The 18,715-nt window shown below is 40.5% G+C and overlaps 1 protein-coding gene across 1 annotated transcript in view; it reads left to right on the top strand.

Annotated features, from left to right (window-relative positions):
- BRF1 (BRF1 RNA polymerase III transcription initiation factor subunit) overlaps positions 1-18,715 on the top strand; it is a 180,733-nt gene that overhangs the window by 60,528 nt on the left and 101,490 nt on the right. Inside the window, exon 4 of the mRNA XM_065063287.1 lies at positions 11,622-11,653. Within this exon, the coding sequence (XP_064919359.1) occupies positions 11,622-11,653 (32 nt within the window). The remainder of the gene's footprint in view (positions 1-11,621; positions 11,654-18,715) is intronic.

The raw sequence follows: 18,715 nt of genomic DNA on the forward strand, positions 1-18,715 counted from the left end.
GCAGTAATATGATGTAGATATGTTTGCGTCCCATGTGCATCTATACCTCATAGAGTAGTATGTTGCCTCTTACAGTTTTAGAAGCCCTGTTCTGCATATTGCTCTCCTATTAGGTTTTGTTAAGATGCTGGAATATACCATTCCAAGTATATCGGCTAAAACACTTGGAATTTTTAGCCAAAATTGTGAAGAGGAACAAGGTCTGCAGGCTCACTAGCTCTGGTGTTCTATTGAGTTTGTTATCAGAATCCCAGGCTGAATTTGTAAGTCTCAGCAGCGGGGAAAAAAAACACCCAAACTTATCATTTTTCTTGAAAGCTTTGCAAATATGACACAATCAGCGAGCAGCTGTAAACACGAGACCCACAATAGCATTCTCGGTTGTTGTTCGAAGCAGAGCTGTATTTTTAGGAGCTTGCCTTCAGCGCGCTGTAGATTATTATTTGAAATTACATTGCTTGGTTACAATAAAGCTACTGCAAGACTGTGTGAAAGGAGTCTCAAGGAGATCTTTCCCAGCATATCACTGGCAGTTTTTATTTTCCCAGAGGCAGATGATATGTACATCATTACTGTGGGGTTTTTTTCCTCTTGTGAAGAACTCCAGCAGCTGAGATAAGTTTACAGCTTCTTAAAAACTGATAATGAAAGAGCAGTCTCTGTGCTGTAAAAGAGACATGAGATAAGTGCTTGCCATTGCTACAGCATGCAGAATAAAAGATAATACAGGGATAAAAGTTTAAAATGCCACTTCAGGAAAATATTTCTCGTTTTCCATCTTGATTAAAACCATTTAATGAAGGTTGTTAACTTTTAAGAACGTGAGAAATGCCATTTGCAAGTAAATGAACTTCAGTGTGTTCACTAAGTGATGCTGTGCGATGTTGTCTTGCGATGCTTTGGGAGTTCCTGCTTAAGTGAAGTAAATATTGACAGTAATGCCAACAGAATTGCAGTACCCGTGACAAGCGGAGAATCGCAGCAGATTGTGTACTGACAACCTGAGCTTTCGGTAGAACATTGGTACGTGTGTTCTGGTCCCTTCCTACCATTCTTGCCCCCGCTTTCCCCCCAGTAAAGGGTTTTTCTTTTGCTCCTTAAGGATTCCTTCGTAAAGATGAGTAACCATTAAGCAAGGAGCTGACACTTGCTTTATATTTTTTAACACTGAGAACTGGTATGTGTATTTACAAAGTGATTTTAGAGCAAATTGGTGCAAAATCAAATCTTAAACTGAATAAAGGAACGCAAAGTTATTATAGGAGCTTCTTAGCTTTGTGTTTTGGGTAATAAGGCATGAAAATTCAGACTGGTGTACTTGAAAGGAGGGGTTGAATCTCTGATATGCATCACATCTATTTTCATTGTAAGGCGCTCAGGATGACACTTAGTTCTTAAGCCGTTTTTGCACATTTTGGACAGGTGGACACACTTCTATGCTGACTTGCATATCATAAACCCACTAATTATATCAGGACGTTGAATTAAGACATGATGTTTCTTGGGTCTTACAAAGGCGAGGACATGGTCCGAAAACTAATTGTTCACCGTAAAGTTAGTTAATGATGGGGAGATTATAGCAGAAGCACATTTGAAAGCTTGTTTCTCTGGTCCTTTGGATAGACTTGGTAACCCTAGAGTTAAAAGGTGTATTATAATAGGAAGATAATCAGAAGATTTCAGAGCATTTTACAAAGGAAGGGGAATCTGTTGTCTTCATTACAAAAACATGATGAAGAAGGATTAAATGTTTGGTTGTGGTTTTTTTTCAGGGAAAAAATGGAAACCCAGTGTCCTGAGGCACAGCCCAGTGTTCATTTTCTTGGGGAAAACTGATTCCAAAGGAGAGGCACTTATTTCCCACCCTTTCAGGCAGATAAAATATAAAGGGTATCAAATGCCTGCGACTGTATTTTCACTATTCAGTAGATCATCTCAAAGATTTGTTCTTGTAATTGAACTCTGAAAATTTAGCTACCTTAAAATCTCAGATACGTCATCCTTCTTCCCTGCCATGTGAACTCTTCCCTCTACCTGCTGTATTCTACTTGTTCAAGGACCAAATTTAATCTAGGGACAACTTTTCAAGACGTTTTTTTAAAATGTAATATTCAGTGTATTATGTCCTTGAAGGGGAATGTGTCATGTTGAGAACTGTATCCATTTCAAAGCATGATGCATCACTTGTCTTTAGCGCTGAAAGGTATTTAAAATTGGTATTTGATATTTTTAAAGTTAGGGAAGCTATTGCAGTTCTTTTTCTTTCTTTAGTTCTTCCTGAGCACTGGTCAGTTGGGCTCTTGGGAACTGAAGGTGTCTTCTCACCCTGCCAGTAACAGCTAAAGGTGAATTCTACTTTGTGCATTGGCGTGAAGTAGAAACAAAGACATGTTTGCATATTGTATCTTGTCCACAGGTTGGTGAATTCCTTCATGCTAACTCAGTTGCTTGTGTTTGTTCTTGTATCCCAAGATACCTCGCTAACCGTCCATGGACGTAATGTGAGTTTTCTACTCCTGTACTGCTAAATAAACCTCCCTTGAATACTCTTACAGTGGTACTCCAAAGCGTTGCCTTTGCAAGATGCGTTATTTTATATTTGGTAAAATGCTTTATTAGTAACTCATTTGGGATAAGCTGCTATTTGTGAACCATAAGGCAAGCCCAGTTTAGAAAATGTACTCTCTTTACTAAAAATCAGATTCCATATAGCTCTGTGCTGTTATGAAGGTTTCTGCTGCAGTGATTTTATATATATATATATATATATATATATATACACGTGTATATATATATATATATATATATATATATATGTATTTAGTGTGGGCATTTCTTAAAGTGAAAGCATGAGCTGAGGATTATTCAACTCACCAATGCCGTGCATCAGTTTAGCTCCATGTTTTCATATTTATTTTATTGGAAATGACTAAACCAGCCAGTTTTGAGAAGATCAGCCAGTGCAGAAGTGGCGTGTTGTCCTGACTTCCAAGCACCGCTGATAAACTAGTTCTAAGCACCCAGTTTTCAGCTCGACGCTGCGTTTAAGTTCTGTAACAAAAACAGGTCATTGGGGAAGTTATTGTGAGTTACTGTAATGCCTTTAATCAGACTCGCTTTGATTACCGCAAGACCAGTAATTAACAGTGTGGCAGCATTTGTGGAAGTGTCTGTGAAGCCATCACGTCTGGCATTTTCCGAGGGAGCGTGGGGATGCAGAGAGCTCTCCTGCCTGCCCAGGTGAGGTTTTTCTGATCAACAGGCACACACACCATTAGGGAGAAAGGCATTTTTGTACTGCCTGCTTGCTGAATACAAGGGCTCCCTTTGCTGCACGGCAGCAGGTATCCAGTTCAAATAACCAAAAGAGATCTTTACAGGTATGTGCCCACGGGCATCTGATACAGAAGGGCTTATTCTCTCATTGTGTTACATGACATATGCTGATACGATTCTCTTCAAGGCTTTTGAGAATGGGAAATTTAACACATTCGATGGTTGGATTTCCCACCAAAGGCCATTACGGAGTCAGCAGCCTCAGAATGGCAGGGATGCAGTTCATTTTTTTGAAGTTACACTTTTTCTTAAAACAAAGGCTCTAGTATCACAGATTTTCTGCTGAGTGGCACTGTTGTACATGTAAGATTTAAATGCTGCCTATGCACGGTTAAGTCAATTTCACTGATACTGTCAGGAAAGCAGCATCTGAGTGTCTGTGCAAACTGTGCCGTGTCCCCGTGCCGGGTACAGCAGCTGCCGCGCTCCCACCCCAGCGAAGCTCTGCTGAGATAATTCTCCAAGGAGCACTTAATACCAGTGCATTAGACTCAGTATGGGCATGAAAGCAAAGATGTAACGCTTGGCTTCTAGCATGGAAAATATAAAACATTCTGTATCTGCAGAATTTGGTTTTGTTCTGGTTTAATTGAGCACCGTGAGGCTACTTTTCAAAAAGCGTAACAGGTTTTACGGTGGGTAAACCAGAGCAGTTCTGCGATGAACTTTCACACAAGAACTGTATGTGTACTTAAAACAAGGAAGGTGTTATCACTTTTATAAGATTTTTGGTTTACTATAAAGCAGCTATTCTGCAGGCTTTTGCTCCTTATTTGTTCTAAGGTTTCTCTTTCAGATAAGGCAGGTCTTTGTTTTGGAGCAAGCCTGGGAGAGCTCTGCAAACAGTGTGACTTTAAAGAGAAATTTGAGAAGGTGGGATGGGTGAGTGACAGGCTGTCTCAGGCTCTAGTTTTGATGAAGGCTTTAAGCCAGCGTGAGCTGGCGCAGCTTCAGAAAGAACTCAACTGGCTCTGCCCTTGCCTGCTCGGTCCTCCCCCGGTCCATCCCCTGCCTTCTATCAGCCCAGGTGTTTGTGCAGCTACGTGTGAACTGGGGAGTTAATCCAGCTGAAAACAGGAGGGGAAAAAGAAAATAAAAGGGGAAAAAAATAATTCACACAGTTCCCGAGGCTGGTTTGCTACATTGCTGCGCAAATAGCAGCCCAGGGAAGGGGGTGGTGATGGGCCGGAATGAAGCCAGTTTGGGGCAGGCTGAGATTATTCCGTTCATTCATGTTGGTGTAAATTGCCAGGCAAACCATAGCTCTATCTCTTTTTGTTTTCTTTTGTTTTATTTTTTGCATCTTTCCAAACTCTTCCATGTGGAGTCTTCTGCAAAGCAGGCTATCGGGCTCACAGCGGTGCTGGTTTTCCTTTGCCGCCTCTGAGCAGGCAGTGATTTTTCTCTGCTCCCAGTTTTTGCCATTTCTCTCTTTGCCCCCTGCTTTGCATTTCCAAATGCACATGGTGCTGCTGTGGTGAATACCTGATCGTCACCTCAGAATAGTTCTCCAAAATCTGCACCTCTTTTGTGAAACTTCGCTTTCACTGTCAGTACAGGAGTCATAACCCTTACAGAATTTGCATACAGGGAAAAGCGAGAACTCCTTTACATTTACCTAAATCTTTACTGTTGGTGTCCTCCTTCCCAGCTGCTTTTTTCGTGCCCACTTTATCATCAAATGCTCACCCTGTACAGATTTTTGGACTGTGCAATTTCATATCTGCTTATGTTTTTGACCTCTTTTCAGATGCAGGATGTTTTCTGCAGCGATTTCACTATTTACTCTTGTTTCTTTTTCCCTTACAGCTTAAGCTTTGCTCCCATTCTTGTCTGCCAGCCCCACACTTCTTTTAAGTTCTTCCTTAAACCTCACTTCTCCTAGCAACCTCTCTTGTTTTCCCTCACCAGCACTTGCTCGATTTACTATTCAGGGGACGGGGTCTCTCTTTCTTGTTTGGTGACTTTTTGTTGTTTGAATATAGCCAACTGTTATTTATACATCATCCAGCTTAAAGATTAACCTCATGCCTCTCAAAACTTGTAAATTAATATTTACATTTTCATTCTGTGCCTAAATTTTCTTTTCCCAAACTAAATACACTAACTAGATTACCTTTCAGTAGCTTAGTATGGATATTCTTTGCATATTTTATCCATCTGGTATTTTGAATAATTGAGAGTTTACTGTATTTTGTGACAAGAAATGTATTTGTTGGTGTTTTTGTTGTTGTTGTGTTGGACTGTGTTATAAATTTACATACGACTATGTAAATACTTTGCAATATCCCACAAAGCAGGTTTTTCACTTAAAGTCAGTGACACTAGGAATACAGCCTGACCCGAATCCTTTGAAGACGGAATTCTCTATGGGCAACGTTTGCAAAAGTGCTGAATATTCAGCTAGGCTGACATGGTTTTGCAAATGTTCCTCTGAATGGAGATGGCTCTGAAGCCAATTATTAAGAAAAGCTACGGCACTAGTTTAGTAAAGCCGGAGCTGTGTGCGTGTTGGGAGTCAGCGCAGCAGGCGCTGCGTCCATCCCGTCCAGCCCAGCTGCCCTGGGTTTTGTCTGCAGCCGCTGGAGATAGAGGAGGGAGAGAACTGGTGTCGGGGGCTAATTCAGGACTAGGGTGAGCCAGAAAGTGACACTTGTAACCCTTTCAGTGACACCCTGAAGTGCAGCCTGAAATGCCTGTTTCCTTTCTAATCACCTGCCCTGGTGGTTGTACCGGGATGAATTACTGCCCAGACATTTGGTTTAACCGTGAAGATGGAGCATATGCTAAAAGGGAACTGTGAAAGAAGCATCCCTATTTACCTGTGGAAGGAGTGCGAAACTGCTTTTTGTCCTTAAGTTGGGGATTTGAGAATACACGATATAGAAAAATACAGTTCTGTAAGGTACAGATGTGCAGCTGTGTGCAAAGAAGGAAAAAAACCCACAGATCAAAATGGGTTTTTTTTCATTAATCTACACATAAATAAAGACAGCACTTTATGATAATGGCATTTCTGCTTGCCGGTTTGATTTGTTAAATGCTGTTTTCTTTCTATACTCGAGTGCAGCCTGTGCGGTGTGGACTTATTTGCACAGGTAGAATGGCAAACTTAAGAAACTTTGGAAAGTGGCTCTGTAAGATTTCAGCCTCAATGCAAAGCTTTTATTAGAGCTATCAGGAATGAGTTTTCTACAAAAGAATTGGTTTTGGTTATTATTTTCTAATCACTTCAGTTCAGTGTTATTGGGAAGAGAAGTGTTTACTTTAAACAATTAGTGCTGCCAGTCAGATTTAATTAATTGCTAATTAAAATGGTGAACGTTTGTAAAGCAGCAGAGATAAAGTCGTGATAAGTCGTAATCAGAAATCACTTTGTGTATGAAAGTATGGAAAGGGAAGTTTGTGAATTGGGTGTTGAACTGAAAGGTGGAAAACTGGGTTCAGGGCCAGCCGAATGCTGTCACTGGTTTTTCACCCTGGTATCACGCTCCCTTTTGTTTGATCTCCATGTATTTGTTATTGTAAGTGCTTCTGGGAAGTTCCCATCTCATATGTAGCTTATACAGAACCGTAACACTGAAACTGCAAGTATTTAATTTCATTTAGAACTTGAGAAAAAATAGTTTTAATATTCAGAAATGTTGTTGCTCTTCAGTCAGATTTCCTGTTAAGCTTTGCCTTTTTGTTTGCAGCCAGCTGAATTGCTCTTGTTGAGTACAAGGATAGACTTTATGTTTAAATATGATATATATTTAATGGATCTGGTTTTAGTTCTTGCTAGAAAGAGCATTTTAGCTTCAACCCAAAAAAAGGTAACGCTTCATTAGTGGACAGAACGGCTCTTATGGATGTGGAATTTCTGCTGAGTGGCTTGCAGTCACGATTCCTTGGCATTAGTTGTCTTGCTGTGGTATGGCCGATTTTGTAGTAAGCTTGTCAAAATAAGTAAAAAAAGTCTTGAGGATAACTTATGAAAACTAACTAACTGAATAAAATAAATATTAAGACTATTTGTCGTCTCTTCTCTGTGCTGCTCATATGTGCCGCTGTCTCCCACATATGACATGCTATGATGTAGTAGAAGAATTTTGAGACAATAGCATGAAATAATCTGTTTGAAGGTTTCCTGGTTATTGCAGATTGTCAGACACGAAAGTCAGGATTTTCATTTATTTATTTGTTTTTAGGAGGGGGGACAACTATTGTAAGTTATAGCTGTTACTTTAAAAGCATCTTCCACAATTTGTTCTTGCATCTCTGTATGTAACTTTGGCAAATGGCAGTTTTGCCTCCTGCTAAATGTTAGTATTGAAAACCACAGGGATTTTGCTGCATGTAAGTGCTTCATGATAGCTGGAATATGCAAAATGTGGGTCTGTCTGAAGGACAAATGCATGCTTGTTTTGCTTTTTTGGGTTTTAGGTTTCCGGTACTATTCATTTCATCACGAACTTTTGTTTGCTCTGCTGTTGAGAATGAGGTCATTGCTGCTGTGATTCATGGTGCTCTCACGTTATCCACAGATTACCGGATTATAAAAGCAGAAAGGGAGAGTTCTGGCTGCTCGATCTGACCTCTTGTATCACGTTGGTCAAAGGATTCCCTTGAATTAAATCTTTTGAAGTAAAGCCTTTAGACTCATCTCATGTTGATTTAAAAGTCTCTAGTGATGGGCAGTCCATTGCATACCTTGGTGAAATGAATAGCAAAGGAAAGGCAGCTGAGACTGTTAATGCTTTTAGCTTTTTCTTTTCCCCTTTTTTTAAAGTGGGTGCATTTGTAACCTAAGTCTCCTTGTGTTTATGTCCTGTTATTTTGTATGTATATATCTCCAATACCAGTAGCCTTCTGTCCCTTTGAGAACCTTCCCATGTGCTAGCAGTCTCTGTGTGTAAAATTATCGTTGTTTTCTTTGGCTTCAAAAAAAACATTTATCTTATGATTGTATAATTTTTGAATACATATTATGTATTATCTGCTGTTTTCAGCTGCTGTTGTACGTTCTCTTGAACTGTTCCAGCTCTGAAAAGAAGTTTGAAAACAACAGCCTGTTTTTACAACTACTTCCTGCTGATAATTGTGCTCACAATATTCACAGTAAAGGCCACCCCTTTGCTGCTGCATGACTCAGATTTCCCCTTTGCTTTTGCTTGGTTGTAGCAGCTACACATCTAATCAGGGAACAAGATTGCTGGAGGCTACCTTAAATGAAATCCAGAAATGCTGCTTTTTGACTGTGACCTTTGCTTACGATTTCAGTGGACACTTGAACTAACTTCTCTCGGGAGCAAAGCTACTGTATGTTAAAGCATCTATAGTGTAGCTCTGAATTGCTCCAGATGTGCCTGAACCCTGCAAGTGAATTTTCCTGTATCTTAGCTCTGCTTTTTTGTCATTATGAATGCATGCGATGCTCTTTATTTCTTCTTCCTTGGACCAAAGGTTTTGTTTTGTTTTCTTACAGTAATAAGGCCTGAGCACTTGTCGTGTGTTACTAAGCCTGGGTCTTCCACCAAAGTGGTTTTAACAGTTTGAGGAAGATGAAAAATACTTGGGTACACAGGTTTCATGGCTGTTACTGAAACGCCTGGCTTAGAAAAGTGTCTGTGTGGCTCACCTGGGATGCGAAAGAGCCTCGGGCACTGATGTTCTCTTTCTGTCCCCTCCGTTTTGTCCCTTCTGCTCTCACCACTGCCAGCCGACTATGGGACCACTGTGTTGCTCACTTTGGTGCCTTTTTAATTTAATTTAATTTTATTTTATTTCTAAATTGCAACAAAATCTATCAGGTATGAGTGATAACTTTAGTTTATCTCAGTGGTGAAGATATCTCAGGTGGGCATGGAATAACCAGACACTTCAAGTCAGTAACACTCTAGGACCATTTTCAGACCTAGAATGTTTCTCAAGCATAGAACTGATGTAGCGATTTCTTCCTAGATCTGAGTTACTATTACATTGCTAAAGACTTTCCTTTTTTTTCCTTTCTCATTACGTCAACCAAAAAGTTGTGTTGAATTCAGTATTGCTCTGCGTAAATTTCTGAGCTCTATAATTTACAAATTTCTTTTTGTTAGCAATTTCCATAACTGTGTTAAAATTCAAGATTACTTTAATGTCTTGCATAATATTATCTATACGGGATTTTGGATTTTTTGAGAGCCATACTGAGTTTTCAGCTAATTAAATATCCAGCTATGCTGTGTTCTTTTCGATGCTAAAATTAACTTTCACCAAATAATATTACCATAATGTATTGAATTCTGTTACAGATTTAGAGCACTAAATTAATATAATTTTAAATGCAAACCAAGGATAGAAATGCTCAAGGATAAAAATTCTTAGCAAGACAAATGTTTATGTATAAACTGATTACATTTTCTGAATTATTCTCCTTCCACAGCTGATAATATTTAGGATAAACGTGCTCTATATTACTCAGGCATACTTGAAGAAAAACATGCACTAATACTTGCGTTACCATGATGTACCAAACTATACTGACGTCCCTGTATTTTTTTTAATACCGCATTTCTTAACACATTGCTGTATACGCACACGTACATACACCTCCGCATACATGTTTCCTTTGCCTCTCTCCCTTTCCTTCTCTCACACTTTACTTTGAGACTCCTTTTAATGGTAAAACCGGAACCCTTTTACGACGTGTAAGCCACACCTGAGTAGCTGATAGGAAATCCAGCATGTGTTCCTGCTCTGATAGCAGCAAGAACCTTTGCATCTTACACTTAATCTTACACTTTTGTTTATTGTTAGGACAATATATTTATAAGTGTGCTCGCTTTCAGTAAAATCTAATGGAAACTTGTAGTGGGTTTGGCTTGTTTTTAGCTATTATGAGTTCCACGTGTACCCATAATGAACTGTAGACAGTGACCTGGTATTTTTTTGGCAGCACAGGGCATGAGGGAGGCAGTAAGAGCTCAAAGGTAACAGCTGGTTTTCTTGGTCAGAGGAGAGAGAGTAGCCAAAGTGGCTTTCTCTTCCCAGCTCTTTGACAGGTCCTCATAGAACAGGACAAAATAAACTTATTGCAGTTTTCTTAGTTTGCTGTTCCATGTGTTTTTCTGGGATCCTGGGCTCCTAAGCTGGCACAGGAGACTGACGATGCTTTACCTTCTGATGTTATTTTTATTATCACTGGGTCTTTCTTAGGCTGCAATATATGGTGAGTATCGTAAGTCACACAGTGTGTTGGCTGGTTCTTTCAGACCATCACTCCATGTGGACGATTTACACAGTAAATGCCATGGGTGTTGAGACAGGCCAGAGAGTTGGGCAGGGAAAAATATAATGAAATATAACAAGGGCAAATGTAGAGTATTGCATCTGGGCAGGAACAACCCCAGGTTCCGGTATAAGTTGGGGAATGACCTATTAGAGAGCAGTGTAGGGGAAAGGGACCTGGGGGTCCTGGTGGACAACAGGATGACCATGAGCCAGCACTGTGCCCTTGTGGCCAGGAAGGCCCATGGCATCCTGGGGTGTATTAGAAGGGGGGTGGTTAGTAGGTCGAGAGAGGTTCTCCTGCCCCTCTACTCTGCCCTGGTGAGACCACATCTGGAATATTGTGTCCAGTTCTGGGCCCCTCAGTTCCAGAAGGACAGGGAACTGCTGGGGAGAGTCCAGTGTAGGGCAACAAAGGTGATTAAGGGAGTGAAGCATCTTCTGTGTGAGGAAAGGCTGAGGGAGCTGGGGCTCTTTATCTTGGAGAAGACTGAAGAGTAACCTCAGTCATGTTTGTAAGTATGTAAAGGGTGAGTGTCAGGATGGAGCCAGGCTCTTCTCGGTGACAACCAATGATAGGACAAGGGGCAATGAGTACAAACTGGAACACAGGAGATTCCACTTAAATATGAGAAGGAACTTCTTCATGGTGAGGGTATCAGAACACTGGACCAGGCTGCCCAGAGGAGGCTGTGGAGTCTCCTTCTCTGCAGACATTCAAACCCGCCTGGACACCTTCCTGTGTAACCTCATCTGGGTGTTCCTGCTCCTGCGGGGGGATTGGACTGGATGAGCTTTCCAGGTCCCTTCCAGTCCCCAACATTCTGTGATTCTGCTGGCAGGATTTCTGGGGGGCTGAGCTCTCAGCTGGATGCTGGCTGGGGACAGAAGTGGTGCAGCCAAGTACCCAGTCATTATTTAGTTTCTTTGACAGTTAAACCTGGGTTTATTTTTTCCTTTTGTTGGGGTTGTTAATGAAATTAAGAAACACTGTCACATTCAACAAACATGTATATTCCTTGACTTCTTCGCAGACATGTTACTTGACCTCAGTGACCTTCTTCAGGTATTGTATCTCTTTTTTTATTTGAAGCTTCTGTTGAATTGTTAAAGTTTAAGATTAATTGCAAGCAAAGAACTGTCAGTGGGGCATTTGGAATGTTTTAATTTCTGTCTAAAAATTCTAAATTGAAGATCACTGGCTTTGTAAATCTGAGTAACTGTTCAGTAAATTTAAATGTCAAACAAATATATTTTGCTTTTACTGCTGCAAATAATGTATCAAGAGTTGTTAGTACGATCCTTTTGTCAGGATTCAGAGTCGCTGCAGTGGCACAGGGTCAGATGTTACACGTTTTTAAAAGAACAGTTGTTAAAGACAGAAATAACTTTTTTGGTAGGTAATACTGTGTAAATGGATTAGTGCACTACAGAGATGTGTTTTATAAAATGCATTTTGAGAGAAATACATTCTTGCTCTGTATGTGGAAACAGAAAGCTCTGCTGGCATATGCTGTCTTACCCTCATTCTCCATGTTACAACTGTTTTACATACAATGTGAGTAGGTTAGTTGCATCTATTTTTGTCCTCCCAGCTGTCTTGGTAAATGGCATCCCTCTGAAGACTATTTATTGCTTGAAGCAATCTGCTGGAATTGCAATAGTCCAATGAATATTAGTTCTTCAAATTAGTAACTTTTTTTCCCTCTTTACTAACCTCTTATTGAATTATTTTGATTACTTATAATGTGTAGAATGGGAGGTTTATTTTCTTCTAACAGGTGATTTTTCATGGTGATTGTTATGAAATGGAATGATCACAGTAATATGAAGAATAGTCACACAATGTAAAGAAGAAGAGGTATTGTATTTGTAAATGAAAAAAAAAGTATTGTCTGCAGGAACAGACAAGAAAGATTGAATGATTTGTCTTTTCCCCTCTGTACATGCCAGCCAGAAAAGGTGTCGAGATGGGGCATACGAGGACCAAAAGGTTAAAGAGGGGTAACTGAAGAGATGGGAGAGACAGAAACGGGCTAGTAGTAGGGAAATAATCAGTCCTGGAAAGATGAAAATGCAAAATTTCAGTATCTTGATACATATTTAGCTGTGTGAAGACTTCTGATGTGCTCCACTTTATAGCTTCTTTAAGGTGGATCTGAGCAAACAGGAGTCTTAAATGTTCTTGTTAACTGTAGCTATCCAGAAAGTTGCGTTTCAGAACATATAAATGAGTTTTTCAGGTCCTAGCTTGATTTCTCCTCCACCCTAAGTTTTTGTTTTGTTTTGTTTATTTTAAAAAACAACAACCAACCAAAAAAACACAAATAAACCCCAAACCAAACAAACTTGATGGCAAAACATGTGTGGCCCAGGCAGAAAGCTTCAGTATATTCTGCTTTACATGAGCCTTTGCCCACAGATCGTGAGCCTAAAAGAGAAAAGCAATTAGTTAATTAGATTGTACCATATTACCTTGAAGTGTCTCTTTTTATCAAGGACAGCTCTGCCATCCTGAAGTTGGGATGTGAATATCATTAAAGAAAAGGAAAGGTTGTTAGCACTGGTAGTGATAGCAGTGGTATTATCTTTCCAAAATATTTGATTTGTTCAGACTCATCTACAAAATATGTCATACTGCTCCAAGTAATTGATCTTCTTGGTAAAATGAGAAAGATGTCAGTCTTGTGTCAGAAAAAAATCGCATCTGAAAACCTAAAAACCGAGCTACTGTTGACCATCACCAACTCATGCTTCAATGCTAGTAGCCAATTTAGAGATTTTTGGTCAGAATTCTGTCCTTGATGCTGCAGGAGGTGAAGTGACCTGCAGGGCTGCTGGTCATCCAGCCTCAGAAGTATCTGAAGAAAGTAACCAAGTGAAACATCCTTATGGAGTGTCTTCATGGAGCCTACTGACTGAATTATCAAACCACCTTGAAATAGGTTTCAGTGCATTTGAGTGGGGAAAAAAAGCATAACAGCCTTTTGGGTGTTGCTTCACAGAATCACAGAATGTCAGTGATTGGAAGGGACCTCGAAAGCTCATCCAGTCCAATCCCCCTGCCGGAGCAGGAACACCCAGATGAGGCTACACAGGAATGTGTCCAGGCAGGTTTTGAATGTCTCCAGAGAAGGAGACTCCACAACCTCCCTGAGCAGCCTGGGCCAGTGTTCTGTCACCCTCACTGAGAAGAAGTTTCTTCTCAAATTTAAGTTGAACCTTTTGTGTTCTGGTTTGTACCCATTGCCCCTTGTCCTATCCTTGGTTGTCACCAAGAAGAGCCTGGCTCCATCCTCCTGACACTCACCCTTTATATATTTATGAACATTAATGAGGTCACCCCTCAGTCTCCTCTTCTCCAAGCTAAAGAGCCCCAGCTCCCTCAGCCTTTCCTCACACAGGAGATGCTCCACTCCATCATCTTTGCGGCTCTGCACTGGACTCTCTCCAGCAGTTCCCTGTCCTTCTGGAACTGAGGGGCCCAGAACTGGACACAACATTCCAGGTGTGGTCTCACCAGGGCAGAGTAGAGGGGCAGGAGAACCTCTCTGACCTACTAACCACCCCCCTTCTAATACACCCCAGGTACCATTGGCCTTCCTGGCCACAAGGGCCCAGTCCTGGCTCATGGTCATCCTGCTGTCCCCCAGGACACCCAGGTCCCTTTCCCCTACACTGCTCTCTAATAGGTCATTCCCCAACTTATACTGGAACCTGGGGTTGTTCCTACCCAGATGCAAGACTCTACATTTGCCTTTGTTATATTTCATTAAATTTTTCCTGCCCAACTCTCCAGCCTGTCCAGGTCTCACTGGATGGCAGCACAGCCTTCTGGCATGTCAGCCGCTCCTCCCAGTTTGGTGTTATTAGCAAACTTGGTGATCGTGCACTCTATTCCCTCATCCAAATAATTGATGAAAATATTGAATAATACCGGCCCCAGTACTGACCCCTGAGGCACTGCACTAGACACAGGCCTCCAGCTGGACTCCGCCCCACTGACCACAACTCTCTGGCTTCTTCCCTTCAGCCAGTTCACAGTCCACCTCACTACCTGATCGTCCAGATCACACTCCCTCAGTTTATCTGTGAGGATGCTGTGGGAGACTGTGTCAAATGCCTTACTCAAGTCAAGGTAGACCACGTCCACCGCTCTGCCATCATCCATCCATCTTGTTATGTCCTCATGCTTCATCTAAAATCAAACCAAAAAGTAAGCTTGAACTCCAGCTGCCAGAAAAAAAGATAACTGAAAGCCTGTGAAAAAGGTCATCCGTGCTTCATTTAGCCGTTTTGCAGCTGGAAACAACATCAGGTATTTCATTCTGTGTCCAGTTTACGTCCACATCTGTGACCTTCAACTGGTGTCTTGCAAGCACTGGGAGTCAACACCTTCTGTAGCTCACAACATAACGTGGGAGATAAAAGTAATATGAAGCATTTGAATCTGCTTTTACCTGCAGCTCCTTATTTGTTTAATGACTTATGATATTTGTGTTCTTGCTTGTTCTGTTTAGCTTATTCTTAAAAAAAAAAAAAGCAAGGGGAAACCATACGCACGACTTCTTAGACTCTGGTTTGTACTTGTCTTCATTGAGTTGCTTTGGGATTAGGTCCCCCATTTTCCATTAAAAAAAAAAAGCTGTCCCTTATAGTGTAATATGCTTTTAGAAGAGTGTTATGCTGCTAAAACTTAGCAATACAGGAGACTGATTTTCACTGTTAATGGCAATCTATTCAAGAAGTCATAGCAGTTTTCATCTTATGCTGATGACTGAGATGTGGGAGTTTGTCTTGTTCTACTGGAGAACTGCTCCATTGCACAATAGCTCTTGGAGCTTCAAAATTGCTGTCATCTTGGCAAAAGCCAAAATGTTGTCTTTTTTTTTTTTAATTGGAAAAGCCAGTTTTTGTTTTTTCTCCCATTTTATCTTTAGGTGAAATACGTCCCAAGTCTTGCAAACCTCCTCTATAAAGTGCTGTCATATTCAGTATGCTCTGGTACATTTAGACTTTAAAGCGTTATCTGGAATTAACTGCAAATGTCCAGACCATGGCTGCAAACCCAGGCAGAGCCACGATGAATGTTGATTGAGTTGGAAGGACGATCAGTCATCATCAGTCTCTGACAGGGAAAGCACTTGCTCATATTTTCAGATACGGCATTTTACTTGCAAATACAATCTTTAGAGAGGTCTGTAATCAGGCCTTTTGTTTGCTTTTTTTGTTAGTACAATCTAAGCGACAGGCCTTGCTTGTTTAGGAGAGTTGCAGAGCTTGTCTAGCCTTGGCCCAACTTTTGAGCAGTTCAGCTTTGCTCATCTGTTTCAGGGCACCTTGTTCCTTGCACCTGGAGAACTATTTGGCTGAAGTTTTGATCTCAGGATGGGGAAATGCCACTTTTCGCATCCTGCAAAATGGCAATTTCTTTTTTAGCCTCTTGTAATCTCCAGTGTCAGGGTCTCTGCAGTGTGGCCATAAAAGATTTTGGGAAGAGGTGTTGGCAGTGCTTTGATCTCCAATTTCAGCCTAGTAAAATATGATTTTTAGTGTGCCCTGTGGAGTGTCCTGCTGTTAAATAAGGCTAATGTGTACTGAAAAGATGTTAGACAGAGCCAGGCTCTTCATAGGAGTGAGCAGCAGGATGATTAGCAGCAGTGGACATAATTAATTAAAACGTTTTCTCTTGATAACAAAAAAAAAAAGGTTTTTCACCATGAGGACAGCCAAGGGTTGAAACAGGTTGCTCAGAGCAGTTTTGAAGTCTCTGTCCGTCAAGGATTTCAAGATCATGAGCAAGCTGGTCTGTTGTTGTAGCTGACCTGGCTTTGAGCAGGAGGTTGGGCTGGAGACCTGTTGAAGGTGCGTTCCGACCTGAACTGTACCACGGTTCTAGATGAGGGAAGAGGGCGCACAAGAAGTGAAAATCAGTAACTAGTACTTGCTTGCTCTCATCCTCCTTTGGTCTCTTTGCCACTTCAAAACACAACTCTTACCCCTGTTTCTTTATCTTCCATTTGTCTAGTCAAGTAAGCATGCTCTTATCCAGAAGGATTTCTATTGTGAGTTATTTTTGAACGCTTGTTTTTATTTATCTGTTCTAAAGGCAGCATTGGCCTCCCTGATTCCTCTGTGCTTGTCACAAATTATTCATTGACTTTCTTGCATAGATGGTATGGTAGTGGTTTATTGTACGGCTGTGGTGTCAGAGGAAGAATTCCGGGACTAATGCATATGTGATTAGCAAAAGCAGACTCTCCCGTCCGAGTCCCCAGACTGACGGCAACGCTTTAAAGAATAGCATGAGAGGAAGCTGCTTAATTTTGATTTGTGTCTCTCTTTGAACTGCAGTCTGACAAGCTGGGTTTGGTACATATTTATAGTTTTGTGTGTTGTCTTTTGAGGTTAAATGTAATGTTCTGGTTGTAATATGGATCTAAAAAACAAGATTCAGTTTACTGTGTAGAAAAGGGTAAAACAGGGTATTTTTTTTAAAGACTATACTTGCTTAGGTTTTTAATACCCTTTGTTCATTTAAAGTTATTAACATGTTGACTGCATTTGCCTTTATAGCCCCTATGCAAATTGCTATGTTGATTGAGTTAATTTAAACAACCTGGTTGGGACCTTCAGGCATTACTATACTAGAAATGTTAATAATGAATCAAATAACCACAGGTGCCTCTTTCCCCAGCAACAAACACTCTCCTTAAAAACTCATTTGCTTTTCATGCTTGCTTAATTATTTAGGCAAGCAGCCATGGATGTTTCACAGTGTGAATTCTCATTGCGTTCCAACTGCCCGGTCTTTGTCTTTCTGAACGGCAGAAGACCCTGAACCACTGTCACCACTTGGAATATTTGTCCAGAATGCCCCATTATAGTCTTGAAAAACCTTTTTGGAAATTGCTTGTAGTGAAAGAGTTTTGATTCATAAATTTATGGAACAAGCACAACGGTCAAGCAAAAACTTCCATTCAGTGATTGCAGCTTTATTTTTTGCTACTGTTGGGAAGTTAAAGTGACGTGGTAACTGTATGAATAGGAGATTCCCTGCTTCCCAAAGAGAGTTAAAAATGATGGAAGGTGTTAGACTGATGAACAGCTGAATTCCCATGTCACTGGAAAGCAGGTATTTGTTGTTATTTCTGAAAGTGCAAGTATATTGGTATTTGTGAACACATCGGGCATGATGTGAAGGCAAGGGGAAATTATGAAAGGATTGGAGTCCCTATGGAAGTGTCCCTTTGAAATCAGCATCTCATGACTGACAGATGTGAAATGAAAACGCTGTGTCTCCAAAAAATACTGTGAAGGGCGAAGAGTATAACAAGTAGAAAGATCTTTCTATAAGATGTAGCTGAATAATTGAAAGCCATTCCTTCTCCAAATGCCCCTTTTAACTAATATAAAGTATTCTGCAGCAAGAGAAGAAATTAACTGTTGGTAAAGGACATCTTACAGAATCTTTAGTTCTGTAATAACTTAGGGGTATTTTTTTTTCAGTGCCTTGGTGAGCACATACTTTTTGTCTGAAAGATGTCTTCTTGCTGAATAATTTAAAAAAAAGGTTGTCCCCCCCCAAAAAAAAAACCTCAGTGGCTGGTCCAAATGTTCATAAATGTATTTCTTTAAATGTGAACTGAATGTAAAATAACGTGGTAAAAACTATCAGGGTGTGCAGGTCTTTTAAAATATCTCCTCTGTTAGAGGTTGACACCACTCTCTGTATTAGGTGTTGATGTTCAAGCCTGGTAATTGTATTGAGTTTAGGAAATGTTAATATCTGATCAAAATACACAAAGAGACAGCATGAGTCTTATGAAAGTCTATAAAACAGTTGTTACACTTTGACAATTTTGATTGGGGAAATACTGGTTTTCAGTATTATCCTTTCAAATGAAGGGGGAAAAGAGGCCAGAGTTGCTGTGTTAAGCTTCATTGCTGCACCAATTTGAGTCTAAGCCAGAGACATCCTTTCAGAAGGGCATTTTTGTTTATTCACCATTTTAAGGACTTGCATGAAATTAGGTTTTATGCCTGCAAATGTCATATGGTTCTAAATTCAGAGCATTAAGCTTTTGATGGATTGGAGTATATGAATTTTTATAAGAAGTTCTTAATG

The sequence above is a fragment of the Columba livia genome, chromosome 5 (genome assembly GCF_036013475.1).
Source record: "Columba livia isolate bColLiv1 breed racing homer chromosome 5, bColLiv1.pat.W.v2, whole genome shotgun sequence".
In the NCBI taxonomy this organism is placed as follows: Eukaryota; Metazoa; Chordata; class Aves; order Columbiformes; family Columbidae; genus Columba; species Columba livia.